General features: G+C 38.3%; 1 protein-coding gene across 3 annotated transcripts in view; it reads right to left on the minus strand.

Moving 5' to 3' along the window:
* Nucleotides 1-21361, minus strand: part of RALGAPA1 (Ral GTPase activating protein catalytic subunit alpha 1) — a gene marked incomplete at both ends in the record, with an annotated part of 259063 nt that overhangs the window by 102403 nt on the left and 135299 nt on the right. For all 3 annotated transcript variants that reach the window (XM_080708297.1, XM_080708295.1, XM_080708296.1), the window contains 4 exons: nucleotides 936-1070; nucleotides 13063-13131; nucleotides 15283-15393; nucleotides 19377-19485. In XM_080708297.1, the coding sequence (XP_080564423.1) occupies nucleotides 936-1070; nucleotides 13063-13131; nucleotides 15283-15393; nucleotides 19377-19485 (424 nt within the window). The remainder of the gene's footprint in view (nucleotides 1-935; nucleotides 1071-13062; nucleotides 13132-15282; nucleotides 15394-19376; nucleotides 19486-21361) is intronic.

Raw genomic sequence — 21361 nt, forward strand, 5'->3', positions numbered from 1 at the left:
TGTCTCCACCTCTCAAGAGCGGAGATTACAAGCGTGCGCCACCATGCCCGGCCCAAAATTTTAAATATTCTAAAACTTAGGTTTTTAAAGTAAACTTTAATATCGCTTTAAAAATAAAATTTAACTCGTGATTCTCATATTTAACAAAGATCCAACTCCTCTCAAAATTTTGTCAGGAAAAAATAATGTCCTGTAGAAAGTACTTTTAAATTACCATTAGGTATTATAAGCTCGACCTATATTCACAGAAAACATCTAACTTCACAACAGTGAAAATGTTTCTTAATGTTTATGAGTCAGGGGAGGTTTTAGAAACGATTTGGGGAAAGGTTTTGAGGAAATGAACCCAGCTACCTCTGAGCTACACATCCAACTTGGGAGGCTAAGACAGAAGGGCTGCAGGGTAGAGGCCAGCCTCAGCAACTACGCAAGGCCCTCAGGAACTCAGCAAGACTCTGCTTCAAAATAAAAAACAAAATAGGGCTAGGAGTATAGTGTCGAGGTAGAACACTCCTGGGGGTTCAATCCCTGGTATGACATTAAAAAATGCGTTGGGTGTGTAGCTCGGAGGAAGAATGCCCCTGGGTTCAATCCCTCAAGAACCCCCAAACAAAATAATCTCTGCAGTTTTTAAAACCAAACCCTTGAGCGAGGCATGGTGGCACACACTTGTAATATCAACACTCAGGAGGCTGAGATCAGAGGATCAACGGTTCACAGACAGCCTCAGCTATTTAGTGAGGCCCTCTGTAACTTAGTGAGACCCTGTTTCAAAATAAAAGATAAAAAATAGGGCAGGGGGTGTAGCTCAGAAGTCGATGTCCCTGGGTTCCATCCCCAGACCTGCAAAAAAACAAAAACAAAACAAACAAACAAAAAACAAGAAATCTTTGGATACCAGATAAATAATAAAGCTAGCGAGCAAGAACATTTACCTTATAAATGCAATTGAGGACAGATTTTTCTGTTTTATCATTTTCTGTTCCTGTAGCATGGACTGGCTGGAGCAGTGTCTTTAGAGGTAAGGCCATGATCCAGTCCAGAAGGCAAAGAAGCAAGGAGACTACCAACTATAACAACAGCAAAAACAACACAGAATCATTTTCATTGAAAACGCAACAAATAAGAACTTGTGTGTGTGTGTGTGTGTGTGTGTGTGTGTGTGTGTGTATGATACTCGAGATTTAACACAGGAATATTGTACCTCTGAGCTATGTCCCCAGACCTGCCCTCCCATTCATTCATTCATTCATTCATTCATTCATTCATTCATGGAGACAGGGTCTCACAAAGTTGATGCGTTTCTCTACTTGCTGAGGCTGTTCTCAAACCTGTCTTACTTTTCCAAGTACTGGGATTACAAACCTGCAACACCACACCCAGCAAACTTCTTAATATTTAATAATTCACTTTCTTACTCTTGAATTTCCAAAATTTATTTATTTTAGGAACCCTCAATCCTATGTTCCACAATTTTTTTTTTTTTTTTGGTGGTACTGAGGGTGGAACCCAGAGGCTTTCTACCTCTGGGCTATACTCCCAGACCTATTTTATGTTTTATTTGGAAACAGAGTCTAAGTTGCTGAGAGCCTCACTCAGTAGCTGAGGCTGCCTTTGAACTTGTGCGATCCTCCTGTCTCAGCCTCCCAAGCACGAGGATTACAAGCATGCGCCACCATGCCTGGCATGTTCCACTATTAATACTGAACTAGTTCTAATTGATTCTAAGAGTGTGTTGAATAAGATTCTAAGATAAACATTGTTGTAGCTTTTCTTTCATATTCCTGGAAAACCATAATAAAATTTTTAGCATAGTGGAAATGTTTATAACATGTATGGGCTAAAACCTTTAATCTGTATTCTTTGTGCAATCAAATCCTCACAAAACCCACACCAGAAGAGAATATACAAACTTCAAATGATCTGTAAATAGAAAATGTACAACAGCTGGGTGAAGTGGCACACACTTGTAATCCCAGAACTTGGGAGGCTGAGACAAGGGGATGGCAGGTTCTCGGCCAGCCTCAGCTACTTAGTGAGGTCCTCCAAAACTTAGTGAGACCCTGTTTCAAAAACAAAACAAAACACAAAAGAGCGGGCTGAGGGTGTAGCTCAGAGGAAGAATGCCCCTAGGGTTCAGTCTATAGTAACACACACAATACACAACGTGCGTACGTGCGCACACACACACACACACAATCCCAGAAAGTTCCTCAACTCCCATTTTCCCACTGTAGACTTTCATAAAGAGGAAGGGCAGTTAAGGAAAAACACTGAGAGAGAGAAGATGGGAATGATATTAAAAATGATCTACAACCAAGGTGGGAAGAGAAGTCCATCCTAAGTGTGAAAAAATTGCATCAGTATACTAGTGAGTCAGAGTATTGAATAGAAAGAAGAGATCTAACAATACACAAAGGGAAAAGTAAGGCTTTAAGAGAGGAGAATGTTGAAAAGGAATAGAGAGACAGCCTTGAAAAACATGTATTGGAAAGAAAAAAAGCAAAAGGAGAATTCTGGATCATATAAAACTTAAAACTTGCTAGAACTGGGTGTGGTGGCACATGCCTGTAATCTCAGTACTTGGAAGGCTGAGACAGGGATAGCAGGTTTGAGGACAGCCTTAGCAATTCAATGGGACTTTCAGGAATCTAGAAAGACCCTATTTCAATTAAAAAAAAAAAAAAAAAAGAACTGAGAATGTAGCTCAGAAGTAGAACACCCTGGACTCAACTCCCAATACCACAAACAAAACAAGACAAAACAACTAAAAAACTGCTAGAAGAAACTCTTGAACCAGGAATCTTGTAAACCACCTAAGCCATCTCCATCTATATAAATCTACTATAACAAGAAAACAGAAAATAAGAAACTAGGCAATTCAACTAATGATGGAAATTCCTCTCCAAATTCAAATGGAAAGTACAAGAAAACTGTCTCAAAATATTCTAAACCAATTTAAATATTCCCAAATGAACATTTAGAGATATCAGGGGGAAGGGGACTCATCTCAAATGAGAAATTTCAAAAGTAACAAAAGAATAGACCAAGAAGGACAGAAATGATTCAAGTCATAAAAAAAGCACAAGGAAAATAAAAAATTCATATTGGAAATAAAAACTAAATGATCAGGTGCCTAAGAAAGTACAGACTTGAAAGAAAAAATTAAAACGGGGGCATTGTAACTATTAGAATAAAAACAAGATAAAAGGTGAACAGTATCAAAAATACTCAAATTATATATAATAAAGCCAGACAGCAAAACAAAATAAAATAAATGTCAAGGAAAACAAATACAAGCTAGATACCACATCTAGCCAAATTGTTTTTCAAGTATCTTGGTTATAGAAAAAGTTTTTTTTTTTTTTTTTGGTAGTACTGGGGGTGGAACCCAGAAGCATTCTACCTCCGGGCTATACTCCCAGACCTTTTTTATATTTTATTTGGAAACGGGGTCTCACTAAGTTGCTGAAAGCCTCACTAAGTAGCTGAGGCTGGCTTCGAACCTACGTGATCCTCCTGTCTCAGCCTCCCAAGCGTGGGGATTACAAGCGTGTGCCACCACGCCCAGCAGAAAAAGTTTTAAATATTCAAGAACTCAAGAGAATTCTGTATCCATGAGCCTGTCTTAAATATAGATGAATTTTAACCAAGAAGTTGACTGAAGAAACTTCAGCAAAACAATTAAGTTATAAATCTTAGTTCCAGACTTCTGGGAAGATGGCAACTGAGGGAAGCAGCACATTATCTGTTCTGCTGAAACGCCGTCTCTATTGCCGTGAAAACAACGTTCTGACAAAAGAAACCAGCATAAATTTGAAAAGAGCACAAGAAGTGAAAGGCAGCAAAAAAAGCCATAAGGCAGATCAGAGAGCAAAAAAGTACCACATTGCTTTCAATGGCTGTGGCCGCAGGCACCACAGCAGTACCACCTTGCCTTACCACGCCCGAACTGCCAGAGAGCCACAAGAAAAAAGCCAACAACTTGAAACAAAGTAAGTGGCTGTAGCTCATCAGAATTTTAAGCCATCAGTTATTCCTGTGCAAATATCGGCTACCAGCAATGGAGACTGAGTTTACCATGCCTTCTAGAGAACTAGAGCACCACTCAACAACACTGTAAGTGAACCTGCCATTCCCGTAGGAGACTACCCAGCATGGCCACAGGGACTCAAGCAGCCAGTGATAAACATTTAGGGTCTATGACTTTGTAGTTCAACCTTGCAAAGGTGGGGGATAGAGTCTACTGCGGCACATATCAGAGGCTCAGATTACAGACACCCTCCAGGGACAATGAGGCAAAAAGGCCTACAGTCCCAGGGCTCAGAGCCCTAGCAGGACTTCCAAGATCACCACAAACCACCTAATTATGGTGAACGGGGAGAAGTCAGACCAACCTGGACCTAGTTGTGGAGAAAAGGGATTCCTATGTATACAAGGAGTCTGGTCCCAGCAGCACCCGCCACCTATGCAGACAGGGAGAGACTTGGCTCAGCATTGGTGGAAAGTGTGAAGGAAAACCTACACTTAACACTGGATCCGGTCCCATTAATACTGGCCACCTGCAGAGACTGAGAAAGACTCAGAGAACCAGGCTTGTAGCAGGAAAGGTGCTGGTGGCCCTTGGCATCTGCACAGAGAAGAGACTGCAGAGGCCAACTCTGTTGAATACTCATATATTTGTAGGGTTACATTATTTTGTGTGTGTGTGTGTGTGTGTGTGTGTGTGTGTGTGTGTGTGTGTGTGTGTGTGTGCTTGTTTGCTCTCTTCCCCAACACTTTTGATAAGCCTCATTCCTTGTACATATCTACTCTTTCTCCCCCCTTTGGAAGGGGAAGAGGAAAATTCTGAAATTCCCTAATGTACATGATGTAAACTCACAAACATATCAAAGTCAACCACTAAGCCAAACATGAGAAGGAGAGAGGCAGAAAAGTATTGCGGGGGAGTATTGGGGAAGGGCTAAATGAGTGATGTGTGCATGTATACCTCTACCATCTGGTACTCCATTAAGATGTATTACTAATATGCACTGATAAAAATATAAAAATAAGTAAATATTAGTTCTAGTTCTGAGAAAAAATCTGGAGATTAATATGGAAGATTAATTTGTTGTATAGCATATTGCTATATGTGTAGAAATAAAATAACAAAAACAGGGACAGATAAAAAGAAAAGTAAAATGAACTTATTTGTTAATATATAGGCAAATACAAGTGTTAAACTTTTCATTAAATAATCACAATCTAGATAGAAAAGAAACCAAGTGTACATGTGTGGGTGTGCATGCACATGTGTGTGTATCCACTAGAACAAAAGTATGGAATTTCCTGAATACAAAGAACAAAAGAAATGTATCATGCAAAGAAAAACCACTCCAATATAGGACTTGAAATTCTAGCTAGAGCAATAAGGCAAGAGAAGGAAATTAAGGGATACAAATTGGGGAAGAACTGAAATTATTCCTATTTGCAGATGACAAGATTTTGTACTTAGAAGATACAAAACACTCAACTAGAAGCATTTTATTTTATTGAGTACCAGTAAGTCTTCATTATTGTATTTTCCCAGGGAGAAAAGAAGGGAAAAGTCAGCATGTGTGTTACAAAATGATTAGAGAATGGGAAAGGAAGTAAGTACCCGGGTACACCAATATCAAACCATCAAATAAACACCCTGTGATGGGGTCACCAAAGCCCAAGGGGCTTAGTCTCCTACAGTTCAGGAATGGGGGGAGGGATCAGGGATAGAAAGAACAAGGACACACTTTCCTACCATCCCTCCCTCCCCATAAATTCAAGATTTCACACAAAGCTTTGGTTTCTAGCAGTAAACATGGAGTTAAATTTATCCGTCTCCTATTAAACTATCTTGTGGCCACTTTGACAGAAGTTTCTTGCACCTGTATAAAAGTTCCATTCATATTCTCTTTCCTGGTCTCTCCTGACTCTACTTTCTACATGGAAGGCCCCCAATTGCTTCTCTCTACGTTAGGATTGCAGATTAAGTAGGGTTGATTCACACAAACACAGGAACTGTAGTGTTCGGCATGAATGGCAGAGAGAACTGATTGACTCAGGACGTTGGGAATGAAGGGTGAGAAGTCCTAGCTTCTTCACATTTTTGTACAAATAACTGAAGAGTTATAGAGACATTTCAAGAATTAAATATATGTGTGTGGGCATGTAGGTTTTCTTTTGAAAGAGAAGAGGGTAGGACAGGAGCCGTGATTTTTAGGACAGAAGATCTGGTCCAAAATAGAGAATAGGAGGGAAACACATACACCAAAAAAAAAGATGGTTCGAGAACCCTGCTTCAACAAGAGGGCCCCCCACTAGCATTCTAGATATGATGAATAAAAAGTGGCTGGAAACAAAATTAACTTACAAAAAGCAATAACTTTTCTATACACCAATTTTGAATCCACTAAAACAGAAATCTAGAAAACAATTCCATTCATAATAGCCATAACAAACAAAACTTAAAAAAAATCTAGCCAAGAAGGTAAAAGGCCTTCATTAAATTATAAATCACTGAAGAAGGAAGTCAAAGATGACCTTACAAAATGGAAAGAACTTTTATGTTCTTAGATAGGCAGAATAAATATCATTAAAATGCCCACACTAGTATGCATGAATATCACTATAAACTACCTTAAGATGTGAGACTATAATGCACCAATAAAAGTATTAAAAATGTTTACACTACTAAAAGCAATCTATACATACATTCACTGCAATCCCTGTCTAAATATCAATTATATTCCTTACAGACCCAGAAAAAAAAGTCTTAAAATTCATGTGGAAAAACAAAAAGCCAAAAACTGCCAAAGCAATAAGATGAGGCATCACAATACCTCATTTCCAATTACACTAGAGGCATAGTAACAAAAATTAGCATGATATTCGCACAAAAACAGACACAAAGAACAATGGAATAGAAGATAAGAAAACAAATTTTCATGCTTATAGCCAGTTGATTTTTTTTTCTTTTGCAGTCCTGGGGCTGGAAGCCAGGAGAAGTCTACCTCCGAGCTATTCTACCCCCAACCCTATTTTTTATTCTTTATTTTGAAACAGGGAACAAGGTCTCACTGAGCTGCAAAGGGCCTAAGTAGCTGAGGCGGGCTGTGAACTGAGATCCTCCTGTCTCAGCCTCCCAAATGCTGGGATTACAAGCATGTACCACCATGCCTAGTTGCCAGTTGATTTTTGACAAAGGAGTCAAAAGCATACACTGGAAAGCTTGGCAGAATGGCACACACTTGTAATTCTAGCATTCAGGAGGCTGAGACAAGAGGATTGTGTTTTGTGGACAGCCTCAGCTACTTAATGAGGCTCTTTGCAACTCAGTGAGATCCTTTTTCAAAAGTAAAGAATAAAAAATAGGACTGGGGGTGTAGCTTGGAGGTAGAATGCCCCTGGGGTTACATCCCCAGTATGGCAAAAAGCAAAACAAAACAAAACATACACTGGAGAAAAGACAGCCTTTCAACAAGTGGTGCTAGGAAACTGGAATTCATATGTTGAATGAAACTAGACTCCAATCTCTCACCCCTCCCAAAAGTCAGCTCAAGATCACTCAAAAACCGGAAACTTTGCAATGACTAGAAGAAAACATAGGACCAACTTTCCGACATATTAGTACTGGTAGAGACTTTCTCAATAGAAATAAGAAAATAAAACTGATAATTAATAAATGAGATGCTAACAAATTGAAAACTTCTTTGCAGCAAAGGAAACCATCAAGAGTCTGAAGAGAGAGCCAATGGAATGAAAAAATCTTTGCCAGCTACTCCTCTCACAGAGTTGCCTAATATCCAGAATATATAAAGAACCTGAAAAACTTAACACTAAAAACAAAAACAACCCCAATTAAAAAGGGAGCAATTGAATTGAATAGACGCTTCTCAAAAGAAGAAATACAAAAGGCCAATAAATACATGGAAAATGTTCAACATCATTAGTAATCAGGGAAATACAAAACTACACTGAGATTCTACCTAACTCCTGTTATAAAAGCAATTATCAAGAACTCAAACAATATTAAATGTTCGTGAGGATGTGGGAAAATAGGAGCTCTTAGATACATTTCGTGAGATTGCAAATTACTACCACACTACAGAGATCAGTGTGAAGGTTCCTCAAAAAACTAGAAATGGGCCGGGTGTGGTGGCGCACACTTGTAATCCCCGCGCTTGGGAGGCAGAGACAGGAGGATTGCACAGGTTCGAAGCCAGCCATGCGCACTAGCTTAGGAGACCCTGTTTCCAAATAAAAATGTAAAAATAGGTCTGGGAGTGTAGCCCGGAGGTAGAAGGGCTTCCAGGAACCCCAGTACCACCCAAAAAAAAAAAAAAAAAAACTAGAAATGGAATCACAAAAGCTATATCACTCTTCCTTGGTATCTTTCTAAAAGAACTAAAGTCAGAATACTATGGCACTACAAGCATATCCATGTTTATAGCAGCACAATCATAACAGCCAAATTATGGAACCAATGTATGTGTCCATCAACATATGAATGGATAACAAAAATGTGATATGTGTGTATATATGAATATGATATAAATGAGTGTCACACACACACACACACACACACACACACTTACATAATGGAGTCTGACTTAGCTATAAAGCTTAAAAATTATGTCATTTCCAGGAAAATGGATGGAACTAGAGAATATCATACTATGCAAGATCAGTAAGTCACAGAAAGCCAAGGGATGAATGTTTTCTCTCATATGTGGAAGCTACAGAGAAAACTGGAAACAAAGGAGACGTTAGATAACTGAGAAGTGACCAGTAGAACAATGGAAGGGAATGAAGGAGAATGGTGAGCAAGCAAAAGAAAAGAACTGATGAAAGAAACACTTTGGATTATGCTGTGCTCGTATATAAAGAAGGTATCATTACCAATCTTGCTGCTATGTATTCGGGTGGGGGGAATAATGGGTTGAACTTGAAGGGAATTACACCAGGATCTGTGTGCATGTTTGTCTGTATAAGCTTGAATTACACTGTGATGTGTAATTACAATGCAGCGACCCCTGAGTTCTATGTGCTTCTTTGTTGGCAGGCCCAAGAGACTAGGAAATGACTGAGTTGGAAGCACTGGGGTTGGGAGTGTGATTGGAACACAGGTTGTATACAGTGCTGAAGTAGAAGTTTTGTCTAAATTCCTGTTTCCATTTTGTTATACTCTAGCCAAGACTAAATGTAGTAGATAAAATGTGAGGATATTTTCAATCTGACCCCCCACTGCCTCTTTTTTTCTTTTCTTCCTCCCTTTCTCTCTCTCTCTCTCTCTCTTATTTTATTTGGAAACAGTCTCACTAAGTTGCTGAGAGCCTCACTCAGTAGCTGAGGCTGGTTTTGAACCTGTGTGATGCTCCCTCCTGTCTCAGCCTCTCAAGCGCAAGAATTACAAGCATGCGCCACCACGCCCAGCTATTTCTCTTTTTCTCTAAAACATTTTTATGATGACTTAGTTGAAATTATCAGTTAATGTTGGTTCCAGTCCTTAGACCTGTTTATACCTGCTTTATAACATTCACTGTACTACCCCTTTGGGGTGGGAACTGGTGACACAGTTTAGTTATATCCTCAAGATAAAGTCTTAGTGAAAAATAAATGTTTTCTTTAGTTACGAAAAAAAAGCATCATTATAATGTGGCTTTCATGAGAAGATTGAGTTTCTAGATAAAGAATGAAATAATAATTAAAATATTTCAATATATCTGTCTACATTTACATATAAAGTTCTACTAAAACAAGATAATCAAAATCTGACTGAAGAGAATAAAAAGTATTAGGACACAACACAGCATAGAAGAACCGGTGAATTTAGATAACATTCTGATATTCATTCCACAGAGAGGAAAGCCAGACATTCTAAAGATGTTTTGGACAATAACAAAGTATATTTAAAAAAAAAAAAACTGCCACTGACCCAAGAAAGATGGGAAAAATCATGCTGAATGACTCCCTGTTGAGTTGACATGGAGGTTTAGAAAGGAAAATGAAACAGTGTGGTATTTTTCTCAGGCAAGGATCTGGGAAATGAATAAGTATCTATATTAATTGCATCCTGATATTATTCATTCCTGCTGATTTCTATGAGTGAATGATAAAATGTGAAATCAGAAAAGCATTTGAGGAACTATGTAATCTTTTTATCTGTGTGATTCTTTTCTGAAACTGGTTTTCTTTCTCTCTCTTATTAGCACTTTTAGTCATTTTTACTGAATCTTCTTCCTTTGTGCATAGCTTTTCTTACTTAATCCTCTCTCTTTAAATGATCTCATATCCATAATTTTAATACTACATATGTGCTGAGTACGCTGATAATATTATTTCCAGTGTTGAATTTTCTCATCAGGTATATAATTGTTTTGGTGGTGGTCTCCACCAGGATATTACTTATTACAGACTCAGAAAACTGAAACTCATTTCCCTACAACAATCCGGCTCTCTTTCTATTAGTCTTTTTTTTTTTTTTTTGGGGGGGGGGGAGTACTGAAGATTGAACCCAGGGAAATTCTATCTTTGAGCTACATCCCCAGCCCAGCCCTATTTTTTATTCTTTATTTTGAAACAGAGTCTCACTAAGTTGCGGAGGGCCTCATGAAGTAGCTGAGGCTGCCCAAGAACCTGTGATCCTCCTGTCTCAGCTTCCTAAGTACTGGGATTATAAGTGTGCACCACCACACCATGCCATTCCATTAGCCTTAGTTCAGAATGTAATCAATTCAAGTAGAAATTATTTTAATGCAATTATTATATTTCAATTATGTCAACTTTCATGTTTCCTTACATGACTTTTCACAAAACTGATCATATTTCAATATACATTAAAATACTTAAAAAATTACTTTAAAAGAAGGGCTTCCACAGAATACAAGGTACTTAGCACTGCATCCAAAACTGTTTAGAACCTTCCTACCTCTCAAGTTTTTCCCCCCTACTCTCAACAATGCACCTTCATTCTGTGATATGGAACTGCCTCATATTTCCCCCAAGCACATCCTTTCATTTTATACCTCTATAACTATACACATGCTACTCCTTCTACTTGGAATAACTCTGACTCTATCTCTTATGTCTATGTAGAAAACCCTGTTCATAGCCGGGAGTGGTGGCGCACGCTTGTAATCCCCGCACTTGGGAGGCAGAGACAGGAGGATCGCGCAGGTTCGAAGCCAGCTGCGCTGGCGTAAGAGACCCTGTTTCAAAAATATAAAATAGGTCTGGGAGTGTAGCCTGGAAGAAGAAGGGCTTCCAGGAATCCCAGTACCACCAAAAAAAAAAAAAAAAAAGAAAACCCTGTTCATTTTTAAAGAAGTATTCCTCCTTTAACAAGCCACTTCCTCTTAATAATTATTTTCTCTTCTATGCTACCTTATACATTTTTTTTGGGGGGGGTCAGGTCTGGGGATGGAACCCAGGGGCATTTGGCCTCCAAGCTACCCCCAGCCCTATTTTTTATTTTGAAACAGGGTCTCACTAAGTTGTGGAGGGCCTCACTAAGTAGCTGAAGCTGGCTTTGAACCACGATCCTCCAGTCTCAGACTCCTGAAAGCTGGGATTTTAAGTATGCACCACCATGCCCAGCTTAGCTTATATATTTTTCTACTTTCTAGATTAAGTATTATACTATATTGGCTCACTTGTCTCTTTAATCTTTAAATTCCTTGAAAGCATGAGGCTATCTGATTTAATTCTCTAAATAATGTGAGGATATCACACACATAATTAGTGACCACTGAATGTTTAGTGAATTAAGTGGTTAGGAGAAAAACATGGTAACACAGAATTTTCATATTAATAATTAGAACTTTGAAGCCAGGTGTGGTGGTGCACGCTTGTAATCCCAGCATTCGGGAGGCTGAGACAGGAGGATAGGTTCACGGCCAGCCTCAGCTACTTGGTGAGGCCCTCTGCAACTCAGTGAGACCCTGTTTCAAAAATAAAGAATAAAAAATAGGGCTGGAGGTATAGCTCGGAGGTAGAATGCCCCTGTGTTCCATCCTCAGTACCCCCCCCACACACACAAAAAAAAAATTAGAACTTTGTAAACCAAAGATAATATAGAAGGACATGGCTAATTATTCAGATACTGTTCAGGAAATAGATTTGGAATTCTAAACAACAGCCTGAGAAACTAAGATGAAAGACTCTCAGCTGGAAATGGAGTATTTGAAAAATACAGAGTCCTTCAGAGGACACAAGAGAAAACATGATCAATAAAAATAGGCCAAGGCCGGGCGTGGTGGCGCACGCTTGTAATCCCCGCGCTTGGGAGGCAGAGTCGACAGGAGGATCATGCAGGTTTGAAGCCAGCTGTGCGGGCTTAAGAGACCCTGTTTCCAAATAAAAAAGTACAAAAAATAGGTCTGGGAGTGTAGCCTGGAGGTCGAAGGGTTTCCAGGAACCCTAGTACCACCATCAAAAAAAAAAAAAAAAAAAAAAAAAAGGCCAAATGATAATTCAGATATTAGATTTAGCCGACTATATACTATGTATGTTAAAGAGTCTTCAAAAGAAGAGTTAACTTATGAAGATATGTAGTATATTTCAGAAAAGATAGGAAAACAAAAAAAAAAAGAAACGACAAAGATCTCTAGAACTGATAATGAATTTATGAGGTAATGCTATCTTGTAGGACTTTTTGGTGGATAGAGACGGTCTGCCTAAGTGACATATCTCCATGCATATACTTTTTGCTTATTGGAAATATCTTTACTTTCTAATACTAACAGCTATACAAAAGTAACCTGCCTTCAAAGGTGATGAATTCCTAAGAAATAATAATCTTGAGGTAAATACCATAATTTAGCAGGATATAGTAAGATAATTAGAAGTAAACAGAATGTCCTCCAAGGTTCCTTACAATGGCCTGAAAGTTGAACTAAAATATAATTTAGTCATATTTATACATATTTTCACTATCTGATTATGAATACAAGATAATTTATCATATAAATATATACTTGAGAAAATTCAAAAACATAAGCATTTTAAATTAGATAACCATATTAAATAAGAAACAATTTAAATTACCCTCTTGTCCATTTCATAAGATGAAGCTTCTGTACTTGGTAAAAGGTGGGTAATAGTGGCTATCAGAATCTGTAGGCAAAAATAAATAAGGGAATAAATAAATAAATGAGCCCAAAATTTGTTAAGGGTACATCTTATAACTTAATTGTTACATGCTAAAGTGATATTAAATATACTGCTGCAAATTTATCCTAGATGTGTTATTATTATTTTGGTAATGGGCAGTGAACCTGGGCAGTCTACCTCTGAGCTATACCCCCAGACCTTCTCAAGGTTTATTTATTTATATTTTGTGTGGAGCTAGAAACTGATCTCAGGAGTATTCTACATCCAAGCTACACCCCTAGCTCTCTTTTATTTTGTATTTTGATACACAGTTTCACTAAGTTGTGGAGGGCTTAAGTTGCTGAGGCTGGCTGAGAACCTGTGATTCTCCTGATTCAGTCTCCCAAGTAGAGATTACAGGCTTTTGGGGGATGCAAAATAATAAAAAAAAAGATGTTAATAAAATAAGGCAAATATTTCTATATATTACTATTCTTACCCTGTACATTTTTGGTTTCATTCAATTTTGTATGTGCATATTAAAAATGTATTAGCATATTTTTTTGCTTTGGTAATGAGGATTGAACTCAGGCATTCTATCTCTGAGCTACATCCTGGCTCTTTCTATTTTTTTATTCTGAAACAAAGTCTCACTAATTTACCATGTGCTTGTAGCCTGTCATCCTCCTATCTTAGTCTCCCAAGTACTGGGATTATAGGTATGCCACCACACCCAGTTCTTAGTATAAACTTTTAACTGTATTTTATTACATGCTATTGTATTTTTAGAAATTACTGTTTCCATAATTAAGTAGAAACCTTTTTCTAAGCATAACTTTATAAAGAACTTAGACGTGATCCTCCAAAGGAGTCTGCACAAGATTTTGGAAAGGCAAGCTGTGTCCTCATCTACAGGCCTTAAATTTACTGCTGAAGAATTTGGACTTCATTTTACAGTCGAAGGAAAACTAAAGATTTTTGTTTCCATTATTATTATTTTTGGGGGGTGGTACTGGGGTTCCTGGAAGCCCTTCTGCTTCCGAGCTACACTCCCAGACCTATTTTATACTTTTTTTTAATTTTTGGAAACAGGGTCTCTTAAGCCAGCGCATCTGGCTTCGAACATGCGCGATCCTCCTGTCTCCACCTCCCAAGCACGGGGATTACAAGCATGCGCCACCATGCCCGGCTGTTTCCATTATTTTTAGCTAAATGACATAATAAAAGTCATGTGAATATGCATTTTAGGTTATATCTCATGAAAGAATAAGGGTTTAAATAGGTCAGGTGTTATAGAAAGCACAGGAGACACAGAATTAATTAGAATGAAAATAAAAACTTCACAAATGATTGGCTGAAAACAAAGCAATAATGTTCAAATTTTGGTAAATGGAAGGATGGCGTGTGTTCTTCCAACAGAGTAAGTAAGCAGAATAAACATTTATAAAGACAATGGCATAAGTAAGTTTGCATGAAGCATTTAATTTCTACCACTATTAAGAAATTCTTTAGGCCGGGCGTGGTGGCGCCAGCATTCCTGAGGCTGAGACCGGAGGACCGCGGTTCCTGGACAGCCTCAGCTACTTAGTGAGGGCCTCTGCAACATAGTGGGACCCGGTTTCAAAACAAACAATAAAATATACGGCAGGGGATGTAGCTCAGAGGTCAAATGCCCCTGGGTTCCATCCCCAGACCCGCAAAAAAAAAAAAAAAAAAAAAAAAAAAAGAAATTCTTTAATAATTTTACCTTGTCCAAAACCAGAAACACAAACTACTAACATAAAACAGAAAAAAAGAACTGTCAGAAACTTTGACATTACAAAACAGCATGCGGGGGTAGCCACTAATTAGCTACTGAAGCCAGGTGTGGTGGCACATGCTTGCAATCCCAGCTTTTGGGAGGCTGAGACAGGAGGACTGCACGTTTGAATCCAGCCTGAGGACTTAGTGAGGCCCTCTGAAACTTACTGAGATTCTGCTTCAAAATAAAGAATAAAATATAAGGCTGGGGGTGTATCTCAGAGGCAGAATGCCCCTGGGTTCATTCCCCAGTACTGCTTAAAAAAAAGTTATAGAAATAAAATTTAAACTATTAAATAATTTTATATTTCAAAGTATACAAATTTAATATTATTTCACAAGATCATACTAAAAAATAAGTAAGAAATTACTTACTTGGATAATTTTCAAGGGAGAATCGGGTTGGTAAATCTGAAGTCTGGGTACATAATGAACCAGCATGTGAAGCATGTTACATGCCACATGGGCAACTGTTTTATTAGTAAACTGCAATACAAGGAAAAGCTAATTGTTATAAACCATTAGTGAACTATCTATCAATGCATTAGCTAGATAAAACATTTTAAATTTCATACATGTTTCTTTGTCCTCATACATTTATGAGTATTCATTAAAATATTATTAGGAAGCCAGGCATGTTGGCACATGCTTGTAATCCCAATATTTGAGAGGATGGGAGAGGACTGCAGGTTTACAGCCAGCCTCAGCAACTACTGAGACTCTCATCAATCTAGTAAGACCCTGTTTCAAAATAAAAATGAGAATAGGGCTGAGGGTATAGTTCTGAGGTAGAATGGCCCTGGGTTCAATCCTCAATAACACCCAAAATATTATTAGAAAGATAAATCTTTAGCTGCAGTATAAGAAACCACAACTTAATCTAAAGAAATATAACTTTACTTTTTCTTTATAATCTTTAACTGTCCTCATTAAACTTTTTTTTTTTTTTTTTTTTTGGTGGTACTGGGGTTCCTGGAAGCCCTTCTACCTCCAGGCTACACTCCCAGACCTATTTTTACATTTTTACATTTTTATTTGGAAACAGGGTCTCCTAAGCCAGTGCATGTGGCTGGCTTCAAACCTGCGCGATCCTCCTGTCTCTGCCTCCCAAGCGCGGGGATTACAAGCGTGCACCACTACGCCTGGCCTCATTAGACTTTTATTTTTGTGGTACTGAAACTTGAACCCAGGGGCACTCTATCACTAAGTTACATCCCCAACCATTTTTATTTTGTGTTTGTAGACAGGGTCTCACTAAGTTGCCCAGGTTAGCCTGAATCTTTGGACCTTCCTGCCTTAGTCAGCTGAGTTACTGGGATTGCAAGCGAATGCACAATGCCCAACTATCTCATTAAACTTTTTTTGTATTTTTTCTTACCTGGATTTCTACATTGGTCTCTGAACTAATCTTGTTACCAATCTCTCTGCCACTTCAGTCCGCCCTTTACAACATTTCCAATAAACAAATATAAAACATTTCTAGTAAATAAAAAAATTAAAAAGCACTGCCTTTTCTATATTTAAAGCTCTCAGGTGACTCTCCAATAGTTTTATGGTTAGATATAAAATGTCCCCTGAAAAGTCTCATGTATTAAGATTCAGAGTTGATGTAGCTGTAATGTCTCAACTCGTTAGTGGATAAAACCACTGTAATGGACTTCCTAGCAGGTGGAGTATGCACCCTGCTGTAAAGGTGCGTCTTTGGGGTGTGGCCTTCGGGGCTGGGCTCCTGTCTATGAATCCCACTGCTTGTTCTCTCCCTCTCCCTCTTCCTGCTGCCATGTCCTGAGCTCTGCAGACCTGGCCTGACATGGAATAAACCATGAAATTAGCAAAAATTGAGCAAATAAATCTTCCTTCTTCTAAGTTGTGTGGTCATATCTTTGGGATCAAAGCAGTGAGAATGATAACCAAGACAAATGGTATAAAGTCAACCTTTTTATGCTCTCTTGATGTCCAAATCTTATTCACTCTTCAAATTCCAAGAAAATATCTTCCTCTTTCCCAAAGTCTTCTCTAATAACTAAGTCCAAAATCATGTCCCTTCCTCTGCATTCAGCAGTTTATATGCACCATTCACTTAGGACACTAAGCTCTTTATATTTTAAAACTCTTAGTCTTTTTTTAGTTGAATAATAGATATACATACATTTTTTTCTTTTTGTGGTAATGGAGATTAAACCCAGGGGCATACTATCTCTGAGATACAGCCTTAGTGTATTTGAAACAAGGCCTCACTAAGTTGCTGAGACTGGTCTCAAATCTGCTTATCTTTCTGTCTCAGCCTCCCACATACTGGGATTAAAGGCATCAACCACAACAATCAGGTGAATTATTAATGTGGCAAAGCTAATATTTACTTTTATAGCACTATCCTTTACTTTGCATAGCAAAATGCCTCAAACATAGTATATATCCAAAAATATCTGTCAAGTAAATATTCAAAAACATTAGGTAAACTGCTTAGAGGTTTTTTGTTTTTGTTTTTGTTTTGTTTTTTTTTTTTTTTTTTGGTGATACCGGGGTTCCTGGAAACCCTTTTACCTCCGGGCTACACTCCCAGACCTATTTTATATTTTTTTAAATTTGGAAACAGGGTCTCTTAAGCCAGTGAGGCTGGCTTTGAAGCAGCGCAATCCTCCTGTCTCTGCCTCCTAAGCATGGGGATTGTAAGCGTGCGCCACCACGCCTGGCCTGTTTAGAGTTTTAAACTAGCGCTGGGTATTAAAAACTTTAAGACAGCTAAGCGTGGTGGTGCAAGCTTGTAATCCCAGTGTTTGGGAGGCTGAGACAGGAGGATCGCACAGGTTCAAAGCCAGCCTCAGCTACTTAGTCAGACTGTCAGCAACGTAGTGAGACCTGTTTCCAAACAAAAAATAAAATAGGTCTGGGAGTATAGCCCGGAGGTAGAAAAGCCCCTCGGTTCCATCCCCAGTAACACACACACACACACACACACTTTAAGACAAAAATAATATCATGCATTCTTTGATAAACAAAATACACATTTATTCATTAAGGTTCTCTAAATAACTATTTCTGAACAAATCTTATTTGAGCACTGCATTTACATACCATACTGAGGTTCAATGTGTTAAAATTCATATATTTATTGGCTAAAATTATCTCCTCTTTTGAGAAGTGTCCACTCAGTTCTATTGTCCATTTTTTTCTTTTTAGTGTTAAGTTTTTTAAGTTCTTTATATGTTCTAGATACTATTTCTGTATCAAAGGAGTAGCTGACAAAGGTTTTCTCCTATTCTTTATGCTCTATATTGTTTTCTTTGCTACACAGAAACTTTTTAATTTCTCTTTAGTCTTTGACCCATCTTGAGTTGACTTTTGTGGGAAGTGAGAAGTAGAGATTTAATTTCAGTCCTTTATATACTGATATCCAGTTTTCTCACTGGAGGATCAAGGTTCACGGACAGCCTCAGCTATTTACTAAGGCCTTCTGCAACTCAGTGAGACCCTGTTTCAAAAATAAAGAATAAAAAATAGGGCAGAGGATGTAGCACAGAGATCAAATGCCCTTGGGTTCCATCCCCAGACATAAAAAAGAAGGCTGGGTGTAGAGCTCCAATGTCCCTGGGCTCCATCCCCAGTAACAGGGGGGGGGGGGGGGGGGAGGAGATGATCTCCATCCCCAGTAACGGGGGGGGGGGGGGGGGGTGATCGCACAGGTTTTAAGCCAGCCTCAGCTACTTAGTGAGGCTCTCAGCAACTTAGTGAGACCCGGTTTCCAAATAAAATTTAAAAAAATAGGTCTGGGAGTATAGCCTGGAGGTAGAAAAGACCCTGTGGGTTCCACCTCCAGTACCACCCCCCCCAAAAAAAAAAAAATCAAAGAATAAGGTATAGTCAGGCATGGTAGCCTACACGTGTGCTTGGGAGGCTGAGGTGGGAAGATTGCAGGTTTGAGGCCCGCATCAACAACTTAGTAAGGCTCTGAGCAATTTAGTGAGACTTGTTTCAAAATAAAAAAAATAAAATAGGGTTGGGGTATGTAGTTCAGGTAAAACACTGTTTAGTTAAACCCTCAGTACCACAAAAAAAAAAAAAATAAGATAAAAAGATGGAAAAATACTACTTGAAAAAGAACAAAGAAAGCCCTATGTATGGTTTAAATGACTGGTTTCCTTTTTAGGAGTCATCCATATGTATTCTAGGGACAAAACCAAAAATGCAAGATAAAAAAGGTCATGGCAAAAATACCCTAAATTCAAGATTGGGACTACTCTTTTGGTGCTGGGGAGCATTTACTGCACACATGCTAGGCAAGCTCTATCTGCAGTCTGGGAGCATTCTTAAGGAAAGTCAGGCTCAAGAAAATAATGTTATAATAAAATAATGAAAACATTTATTATAAATGTTTCATTCCTAAGAGCACAAGACATACTTAACATCTGGAGCAAATAATAACCATGTATTCCAAACTATCTTAATATGTTATTAAACATTTTCTTTACCTTTAAGGAAACACAAATTACATTCAAAGCTTCTTTAATTTGAGGATGATGAGACTCATGGACTAGTTCCTCACAAATCCAAATACCTAAACTGCAAAGTGCTACACATCTGCAAAAGAAGCAACCAACAATCATACAAATAAAACTGGAAGTCTTTCAGTAAAATGAAACCACCACCATTACTAATCAACTGATGCAGAATGAACATGCACAATGCAAGTGAATTCCTAAATTTGTTCCTCTTATATAATGACTGGCAATTAAGAAAAAGAAAGTGAGAAGAACTCCAAAACTCTCAATCTAATTTTCAATTATAATTTACCAGCAAGATCATAGGGTAGGATAATAGTCAGCATTTTTATAACAAACCCACATTAATAAGTTGACAATGCTATATAAAGCTTACCAAATATGCAGCCTGCTTTCAAAAGGTAAAAGTCTAGCCAGACGTTGTGGTGCATGCATGTAATGCTAGTTACCTGGGAGGCTGAGACAGGATGATCACATGTTCGAGAACAGCCTCAGCAATTTAGTGAGGCTCTCAGCAACCTAGTGAGACTCTGTTTCCAAATAAGTAATAAAATAGGTCTAGGTGTGTAGGTTGGAGTTAGAACGCCTCTGGGTTCAATACCCAGTAAAAAACACCCCCCCCCACACACACACAGGCAAAAGTCTAATTTTATTGACTGGCAATAGTAGAATAAACTTAAGTAAAAACATGAAGCTAATGGAGTAAGTAAAATATTATTTTTATATATTTTAAATTTAATATAACTAAGCCAGGCATGGTGGCGCATGTTTGTAATCCCAGCATTTGGGAAGCTGAGACAGGAGGATCACAGTTCATGGTCAGCCTCAGCTACTTAGTGAGACCCTGTTTCAAAATAAAGAATAAAAAAAATAGGCCTGGATGTGCAGCTCAGAGGTAGAATGCCCCTGGGTTCCATCTCCATTATGGCAAAAAGTGTGTGTGTGTGTGTGTGTGTGTGTGTGTGTGTGCGCGCGCGCGTGCGTGCACGCGCGTGTGGACACAAACATTTTTAAAAACAGAACACACAGTTTTTATAATTTACAAAATAATTCTAACAGAAATAGAACTTGTAGAATTTTTGTTCTGTTCTCTAGTGTCCTGGTAAACTTCATTTCCCCAGCAATATAACTTCAGCTAAATTTCAGCTTGCAGGGAGTTATTTGGTAATCAGAATCAGAAAGAAGTCTATCAGTGTGGTCAGTTTAGGCTTCTGATAGGGCTAAGAACAGGATGCTCCTATTGTCTACCTTTCGTTTTTGTGCGTATAGTTTTCTACATTCCTAAAATTATCAAAACAATTGAGATTTTTCACTGTATAGCTTAAATCTCCTGTTCAGATTTGGGAGTACAAACTTCTAAATATCTATTACATGAAAGTATAGAAAAACAAATTGAGACAATAGTATATTTAACTTCTGGGTTGTTCATATTGTTTTTAGTTTGTGGTTTTTTTTTTTTTGGTGCTGGCGGGGATTGAACCCAGGAGGCATTCTTCAAGCTACACCACCAGCCTTATTTTTAAAATATTTGTAAACAGGGTCTTGCAAAGTTTCTAAGGCTGGCCTGGAATTTGTCCTCCTGTCTCAGCCTCCCAAACACTACAATTATAGGTGTGCACTACTGTGCCTGGCTTTGTTCCATAAAAAAATAGAAAAAGCTGTTGTGCTAATGATTTTCTGATCTACCTTTGGGCGGCTATGTTTTAGGGTTCCACATTCTTTCACTTCTAAATCAACACAATTTTTAAAAAAAGGCAAAAAAAAAAAAATTAGAGTCTTAAGCTCTACACTCAAACCTGATCTTGACAGTTGTTTTTTTGTTTTTTGTTTTTTTTGTGGGTCTGGGGATGAAACCCAGAGGCATTTGACCTCCAAGCTACACCCCCTGCCCAATTTTTTATTCTTTATTTTGAAACAGGGTCTCACTGAGTTGCGGGCAGCCTCACTAAGTAGCT

The sequence above is a fragment of the Muscardinus avellanarius genome, assembly GCF_963383645.1.
Source record: "Muscardinus avellanarius genome assembly, chromosome: 12".
Classification (NCBI taxonomy): domain Eukaryota; kingdom Metazoa; phylum Chordata; class Mammalia; order Rodentia; family Gliridae; genus Muscardinus; species Muscardinus avellanarius.